Here is an 8,376-nt window from a genome sequence, read left to right as displayed (position 1 = left end):
GCCGGTCCCGCGGGAGCCGCTCTCCCCGTCCCCTCCCTCAGCCCCTGCCCCGAGCGGCGCCGGATTCTGGGCTCCCGCTGTTCCGAGACCTACGGCCCCCTGGCCCCCTCCGAGACCTCTGATCCCGCCGGACCCCGGAACACCAGTGACGATCGCCGGGACCCTGCCCGTGACTCTCCAGGACTCCGCGACCCGAGCCATTGCTACTGGGACGGATATTGTGAATCTGGTCTCGACTCTGAAACCTTCCCTTGGATCTCTGTGCCCTCAGACCCGTGCTCTGCCCATCCTGTCTCCATCCGGGGGCCCTCCCTGAGGTCCCCGGCAGAAAGACTTTTTCCCCCTCTTGCCAAAATAAAGCGGATTCGTTGAGTTTTTATCTATAAAACGGCCTCTTTGCATCTTGATGCTCAGAGGCGGGGCTGGGCATGAACCAGTGCAGGGTCTGGACCTCAGTGTGTCCATCTGTGAAATGGCATTTGGGGAGGGGCCTTCACGTTGGCCCGGAATCTGGGAGCACTGCCGATACGAATCATCTAACAGAACCCTCTTATCGCGCCGCTCCTTTATTTTCACCTTTTCTTCTCCAGTCAGAGCTAGAGGCGCCCTCCAGTGGCACAAGCTTTGCTCAACCACCTGTACCCCGAGTTTGGGTTACGGTTTTGGCACTGCGCATGTGTCATTCTCTCTTCGCAGGCCAAGGAGGTCACTGCTGCGCACGCGTCTGGGAACAAATGGGCGGGGAAGTTTCCGGAAGTCTCCCTTTGTGGAGGGGTGGGGTCGGATGCTCTGCAGTCCTCCCAGGGCCGCTCTGACCTGCGGCTCCGCGACTTCTCGTCTCCTCTCCATCTTTCCTCCCACAGCGGCCGCTCGGCCCCCGCCCCCTCGCCCTCCCAGCGGGTCTTCCCAGGCCGCTCTGGCCCGAGCGTCCCCTCGTCTCTCTGATCTGGCCCATCCGGCTCCGGAGGGAGGCGCGGGTGGGTGAGCAAGGGAGTGCGTCTATGGGGTCCAGGCCTGAGCCCCTAAAGACGGGCTCCGCCCCCGACACCCGCTCGCGCCCCGCCCCCGGCTGGAGGGGTCTCTCCCGGACCTTCGGGGTCTGGCCCGGCACGACCCGCACCCTTTATGGAGGCCCCCGCCGGGCTGTAGAGCCCTTCTCTCCCTGGGGACCCACCCGTATATAAGGTCCGTTTCGGCCTGCAGGGGCTCGCGTCTGTTACTGCTGGACACCGTTTATGGGGTCAGCTAGCCTATGGGGGCCCGTGACTATAAGCGACTCCCACGGTCCCCAGCGGGCGGCCCCGTCCGTAACGACCCCTTTTACAGGCCTTTCCATGGGTCTATAGGCTCTTCTCGGTTTCCAGAGCCCGTCTACAGCGGTGGCTCCCTTCTCGGGGAGTGCAACTCCTGGACCTCCCTGGTCTATAAGGCCATGTCGCGTCTATAGAGGTCACATTTGCAGGGCCTCGCGCCGCGGGGAGGGCCCTCTCAATCTTTACGGCCTGCCCCGTCTGTAAGTCAGTGCGGGAGGCGGCGATGGCCCTGCGCCCGGCTCTGGCCGTGGCGCTGGCTGTATCTTTGGCCCTGCTGGGGCCGCTGTCCCCTGGGGCCCAGGCAGGGGACTGCAAGGGACAGCGGCAAGTGCTGCGAGAGGCGCCAGGCTTCGTGACCGATGGTGCGGGCAACTACAGCGTCAATGGCAATTGCGAGTGGCTCATCGAGGGTGAGTGGGGCCGCGTGGGTCACACACTCACCCATTCGCTAATTCATTCATTTGTACACTCATTAATTCACTCACCGCATTCCCAGACTCCGGTTCTGGTCCAGGTCCTTTTGCTCTGAAACGCAGCCAACCTGGGCCCTGCCCTGGAAGGCCTTGAAGTCTGGTGGGGGAGTCGCACCCAGACCCAGATGGACAATTATAAGCCAAGAGCATCAATGAGAGATATTCTGAATAATTGTTAGCAACTCAGGCTCTGAGCCCAACCACCTGCTTCAGATTTGGGTCCACTTGTCACTGGCTTGGTGAATTTGGGCAGGCAGCTTCCTTTCCTCTGAGGTTCGGCTTCCCCTCTCCCCAAGTGGGGATGATAATAGTATTATCCACCTTATAGGGTTGTTGGAATTAAGTGAGAACAGTATTTAATGTGCCTGGCACATAGTAAATACACAATAAATGGTATTAGAATTATACTGTTGTTATTTTTTATTAATTTTTAAATGTTTATTTATCTTAGAGACAGAGCATGATTGGGGGAGGGGCAGAAAGAGAGGGAGGGGCAGAAAGAGAGGGAGACACAGAATCCAAAGTGGGCTCCAAGCTCTGAGCTGTCAGCACAGAGCCTGACGTAGGGCTCGAACTCACAAAGGGTGAGATCCCCAAATTGGACACTTAACCAACTGGTGCACCCAGGTGCCCCTATACTGTTGTTATTTTTAAAGTACTTCAACGAAAGCGTTTTTTTTGCAGTTGTTCGTGTGCCAGACGTTATACTTGCCACTGGGATCTAACAGTGACTAAGACATGACTTGGTGTTTAGATTCCAGTGGGGAAGACAAAGACAGAAATAGAGAGCGACTGTCCAGAGAGGTTGGAACTGTGACAGAGGAACCCCAGGGGCCTGGGGGAGCCCAGAAGAGGTACCTAGCCTTGGGGCTGGGAGAACAGAGAGGGCTTCCTGGGGGAGGAGATGTCTGAGCTGAGCCCCAAAAGACCAACAGGAATCAGCCAGGAAAAAAGAGGAAGAACGTTCCAGAAGGAACAGCCTATGCAGAGGCCCCATCACTACCCTTATGGTCTTCTCGTTCAGTGGGAGAAGCAAACCCTCCCTCCTTCCCCCCAACCCCTCCACCCCGGGAATGGGAAGCCCAGAAGATGTCTGACTTAGCCCGGCCTATAGCTCAGATCAGAGGCATGTGTAGGAGGGAACCAAATGGCATTCTAGGCAAGGAGAATAGTCCATGTAAAGGCCTGGAAGCAGGAGAGTGTGATGCTTTTGAGGAACTGAAAGCCCAGTATGCTAGCACACAGAATACGAGAAGATGAAGGGTGAACTAGAGGGTGGAGGACCTTGGGGTTTTGAGCTGTACCCTCAAGGACGGTAGGGAGGTGGAAGAGAAGTCCAAAGGCAGTGGCCAGAAAAGTCCCGGAAGGCCTCTCGGCAGGGGATGTAGAAGCTGGCCTCCAAGGAAGGGGGGAGGGGTTCCCCCAGAGGAGGTTCTGGCAAAGGCCAGAGGTGTGATGGCCCAGATCATGCGGGGCCTCCCTTTGCAGGCTGCAGANGCGGGCGGGGGGGGGGGGGGGGGGGGGGGGGGCTTTGAGCAGGGAAGGACATGATCTATGTTTTAGATCTGTGTGGCTGTTGTATGGGGTACGGATGAAGCATTTTTCTTGGGGATGAGTGTGTCTGTCCCTACTTGGGGGCCATTCCTGTCTGGGGGTGTGGGTGAGCACAGAATGGGAAGGACGTGTATGTTCTGCGTATACATCATTCTCTGGCCTTCATGAGCACCGGCCTGGTCGGGAATGGTAAGGCTGGATGCAGACATATTTTCCACAGTATGCCCAGGGCTGAGACAGGAGGAGGTGCAGAGGTCGGGGAGATGGTCTAGGGGGATGAGAGTATCCCCCTGGGGGTCACAGAGGAGGAGGAGGAGCTCCTGAAATAGGGTTCTGAAGGATGCATAGGAGTTTACGGGGTAAGATAAGGGAACAGAAAAGAGAGGCTGGTGTATGTGTCTCAGGAGCCCTGTGTAGGTTTGCCTGGTCTGGCTGGACTTGGCTGAGAAACGAGGGCGCCACAAGCATGGGAAGAATGGCCTTCAAAGTCATGCTGAGCACTGATGGGGAGCCACAGAAGGATTCTGAGTAGGAGTTTGAGCCACTGGCCAGGTGCGGGGTGGGCTGGAGACTTGATGTGCTAGTCTTTCCGGAGAGGATGAGTTCTGAACTGGGGCAGGAACGGAGGAGGTGGAGAGCGGCAGTGAGCACTGAGGCATGTTTGGGAAGTTTCACCAGGGAGACTTGAGGACCAACTGGCTGGATGTTGGAGCACGGAGGAGTCCAGGCGACTTCCCGATCCCCCTAGATCTCCTCTGCTTCCCAGTGCTTATCACCTTTGAGAACCAACATGTTCCCCCATCTTTAAAAAAAAAAAAAAAAAAAAAAGGCAGCTGACCTACTTCCTTTGGTACAAAATTCACCCTTTGTTATAGCCACTCCTCATAACATCATCCTCAGTAGAGGCATTCTGCTTTTGAAAAGCAGGGGGTTTGGGGGTTGGATTTCTGTCCAGGACGGCATGACGGTTGGGCCCACGATGGGTGGAAGTGGGAGATCTTGAATTTAGGGAGGAACTTGGGGAAAGCAGATGGTGACTGGTCTCCGGCATGGCCTTGACAAAGATGTACTTGTGATTCTGGGAGCCGAGCTTATATGTTGGTTGAGGCTGGCAAGCTTCTGGGAAGACTGGTAGCCTGGTCTGGCTGAATCGTTCCTCTTCGTTCCCCAGGCCACGGTGTGGGGTCCGTCGGCTAGTCTCAGGGGCTCTGGTCAGAGCCTGAGGGAGAGCTGCCAGCTTTAGTATTCTTTCTTTCGTGCATTTCTTCATTCCTTCATCCAGCATTTCCTGAGCCCTTGCTCAGAGCCAGGCCCTGTGCTGGGCAAGGTCAGGGAGGGACCCCAAGATGACTTAGGCCCAGGCCCTGCCCTGTGGGCCTCCCCGGCTGCAGAAGAGGCAGACCCAGACATAGATGGTCCTGGCTCAGAGAAATGAACCTTATAATGGAAAGTGGGAAGCCCAAAGAGAGGCACCTAAGCCAGCCAGGTGGCATCAGGGAAGGCTTCCTGGAGGAGGTGGGGAAGTTTGCTGGTACGAAGGGAATATGTGCTCCAGACAGAGGGAGAGGCTTGTGCAAAGGCCCAGCTCCTGACAGAGTTGCAAGCAATGGGGTGACATGAGACAAGGTGAGACTTTGAACGCCAGCTTAGGGAGCTGGACTTTCTCCTGGGGACGGTGGGGGACCATGGGGGACTTTTGAACAAGGTAGGACCAGGGCTGGATGCCAAGTTGGGATGATCTCTCAAAGACCCCTGTCAGGTCAAGACAGGAGGCCGAGGTGGAGGCTAAATTAGTGGTCCCGGCAAGAGAGGACAAGGCCTGGGCAGGCCTGTTAGCGTCACCATCTTGCATCTTCCCACCAGCCTGGGTGGGTGGGGAGAGTATCTCCATTCTACTTCAAGGAAACTGAGGCTCAGAGAGCCCGTGGAACCAGCCCAAGATCACACAGCCATTGAGTGGTGGGTGAGCACCTGCAGTATGCTGATGAGCGTGCTGAGGGGCATGGGGGAAGGGGCTGCCCCAGGGTCCCCCAGCAGTTCAAGAGCAGAGCTGGAATCCAGGTCTTGTTTCTGAGCCCCTAGTGCGAGATGTGGGATGAGAGAACCTTTTGGAACCAAGACCCGGCAGAGGGTAAGAACAGTGACAGGGCTAGGGTAGTGGCCCTTACGAAGCGTCAGGCCTCTCTTGTGGTCATAGTTGGAGGTCAGCGGGGATTACAGTCATCTGAACACTCACCTGGGCTGGATGTCCAAGAATGCTCCCTCTTAGGGCTGGCGGTTGCTGGTGGCCATCAGCTGGGATGCCTGCACGTGGCCTCTTCATGTGGCTTTGGCTTTTTCATAGCTTGCCTCTCTGAGGCTCTTCCCAGATACAAGGGGCAAGGAATCAGCCCTCATCTCTCAGTGTTAGGAGTGGCCCTGAAGTTTGAATCTATCTCAGTACCGTTATAACCCCACTTTACAGATGAAGGAACAGATCCAGAGAGGTTAGGTGAGTTGCTCAAGGCCACACAGCGAGTAGCTAGTGGGCGGCAGAGCCAAGATGTGAACCCAGGCAGTCTGGTTCAAGTCTGTGCCTTTAGCTACTACAGTAAGCAGAGATGAGACCTGGGCGGGGTGCCCAGAGGATCTGCGATGCTCCAAGGTTCGGCCTTTGTCCAGGGGGAGGACACTGGCCTCTTTCCTTGGAGCTCTGATCAGCCTGGAACAGGGGACGCACCCAGAGGCCCTTTTCCATCTGGAGTAGGCTTCTCTGCTCAGGCCTGGACCCTGCCCCTCAGGCTTAGTGTCTGAGGCTCTGAAATAAACAGGAACAGCTCTGTGTGGCCACGGGGATGGGGTTCTTCTCTCTGCAGTTCAGTTTGCCCATCCGAATGGTGGGATGTATTCAGCCTGGTCTCAGGAGCCCTTTCCAGGGCTGATACTATAATTCCTTCTCTGGCTGCTGTCACAGGTCTGACCTCTGTGGGCTGTGAGACCAGGAGCCCCTCGAAGGCAGGGCTCAGGTCCAACTCCCCTTTGGGTCCCCAGCGTCATGCAGAGCAGGGCTTGGTGTTCTTGGCTGGGCTGCCTGGAGGCCCGGGGAGAGGGTCGGCCTCTGAGCCCAGCCCCTCTGTTCTCGCTGCCCAGCCCCAACCCCCCAGCACCGGATCCTGCTGGACTTCCTTTTCCTGGACACGGAATGCACGTACGACTACCTATTCGTGTATGATGGCGACTCTCCCCGAGGGCCCCTGCTTGCCAGTCTGAGTGGGAGCACTCGGCCTCCGCCCATCGAGGCCTCCTCAGGCAAGGTTGGTGCGGCCGGGCTGCGGGGTCTGGCTGGAGGTCTAGGTGGTGTTTGAAGGAAAGGGGGGTTCGATGCACAGAAGGAAGCAGAGGGGGAGGGGCAGAGAGACAGCAGGAGAAGCTTGGCATCAGACAGAAGGACACAGGGACAAAGAAGGGTGGAGAGAGACCAGGACAGGAGGTGGGGACTCCCAGGGTGGGCTGGGGATGGGAGCGGACCACCCTCCCCGTCCAGTCCCCGGAGCCCTGCCCGTCTTGTGCCTGCAGATGCTTCTCCATCTCTTCAGCGATGCCAACTACAACCTGTTGGGCTTCAACGCCTCCTTCCGCTTCTCCCTGTGCCCCGGGGGCTGCAGCAGCCACGGGCAGTGCCAGCCCCCGGGCGTGTGCGCCTGCGAGCCCGGCTGGGGGGGCCCTGCCTGCAGCCTGCAGGAGTGCCCAGCCTACTGCCATGGCCATGGCACTTGCGCTTCGGTGAGCCCATCCCCCGCGGTACCCCCTGGGGCCCTGATGTGACCACACCTACCCCTCCAGCTCCTGACTCTGCCCCTGCCCGGAACTGCGGAGCTTCGATGCCACCCTACCTTCTCCCATGACAGTCACCGCCAGGGACCCTCCCATCACCGCACCCTGCCCCACCCCTCCTTCATCTGGAGCCCCTCTTCTGCGCTGAGCCCACTGCCTTCCTGCCCGTAACCTACCTCCCACCTGGGAACCCACCTGCCTTCTGCTTGCCAGACGCGATCCATCCCCCAACCCAGGCACTGTGTCTGGCCTTGGGTCCCCAGCCCCTACTTCTTCTTCTTTTTTAAATGTTTTCTATTTTTGAGAGCGTGCAAGTGGGGGAGGGGCAGAGACAGGGGGACAGAGGATCCGAAGTGCCTCCGTGCTGACAGCAGCGAGCTCGATGTGAGGTTTGAACTCACGAACCATGAGATTATGACCTGAGCCGAAGCTGGGTGCTCAACTGACCGAGCCACCCAGGCGCCCCCTCCAGCCCCGACTTCTGACTTCTGACCACTGACCTTGGGCCTCAAATGGAAGCCTTCCGGCACCGGCTGACATTGGCCTCACCACTGTCCTTCTCCAACCTCTCCTCTTGTCTGTCCTCATTTTCTTCTCTGGGTCCTTCTGTCTTTCCCATTCCCCTATTTTTGTTCTGTCTGCGTTTTTCTACCTCTCTTCCTCCTTCTTGATATGTCACTGTGTCCCTTTCTTCCTCTGTCTGTTGGCCTGTTTCCTTCCTGTCTCTCACTCCATCTCTCCTTTCCTGTCCATCTATGTCTTTCTCCCTTTTCTACCCCCTATGTCTCACTCTGGCTCTCCTCCCCCTCCCCTGGCTCTCTGTTTTCCTCTCTCTATCCCTTTGTGTCCCCGTCTCCCCTCCAGCCCCTGGGACCGTGCCGCTGTGAGCCTGGCTTCCTGGGACGCGCCTGTGATCTGCACCTGTGGGAGAACCAGGGGGCTGGCTGGTGGCACAACGTGAGTGCCGGGGACCCTGCCTTCTCGGCCCGTATCGGGGCAGCTGGTGCCTTCCTGTCCCCGCCGGGGCTGCTGGCCGTTTTTGGAGGTGAGCAGATGGGGTGCGTGTCCGACTCCGGCAGCCTGGCAGCCTGTGGCCAGGGCTTGAGGCCGTCTCCCCCTCCACAGGCCAGGACCTCAACAGAGCCCTGGGTGACCTTGTCCTGTACAACTTCTCTGCCAACACCTGGGAGCGCTGGGACCTGAGTCCTGCCCCGGTACGGACC

General features: G+C 58.1%; 1 protein-coding gene across 1 annotated transcript in view; it reads left to right on the top strand.

The window, feature by feature from the left end:
* The first annotated feature begins 954 nt into the window (after positions 1-954).
* MEGF8 (multiple EGF like domains 8) overlaps positions 955-8,376 on the top strand; it is a 40,477-nt gene continuing 33,055 nt past the window's right edge. The window contains exons 1-5 of the mRNA XM_077768151.1: positions 955-1,723; positions 6,470-6,633; positions 6,896-7,102; positions 8,018-8,198; positions 8,279-8,367. Of these exons, the coding sequence (XP_077624277.1) occupies positions 1,537-1,723; positions 6,470-6,633; positions 6,896-7,102; positions 8,018-8,198; positions 8,279-8,367 (828 nt within the window). The 5' untranslated portion in view covers positions 955-1,536. The remainder of the gene's footprint in view (positions 1,724-6,469; positions 6,634-6,895; positions 7,103-8,017; positions 8,199-8,278; positions 8,368-8,376) is intronic.

The sequence above is a fragment of the Crocuta crocuta genome, unplaced genomic scaffold, assembly GCF_008692635.1.
Source record: "Crocuta crocuta isolate KB4526 unplaced genomic scaffold, BGI_CrCroc_1.0 scaffold886, whole genome shotgun sequence".
NCBI classification, from domain to species: Eukaryota; Metazoa; Chordata; class Mammalia; order Carnivora; family Hyaenidae; genus Crocuta; species Crocuta crocuta.
The sequence above is the reverse complement of the archived record's forward strand: the minus strand, read 5'-3'. Positions and strand labels throughout refer to the sequence as shown.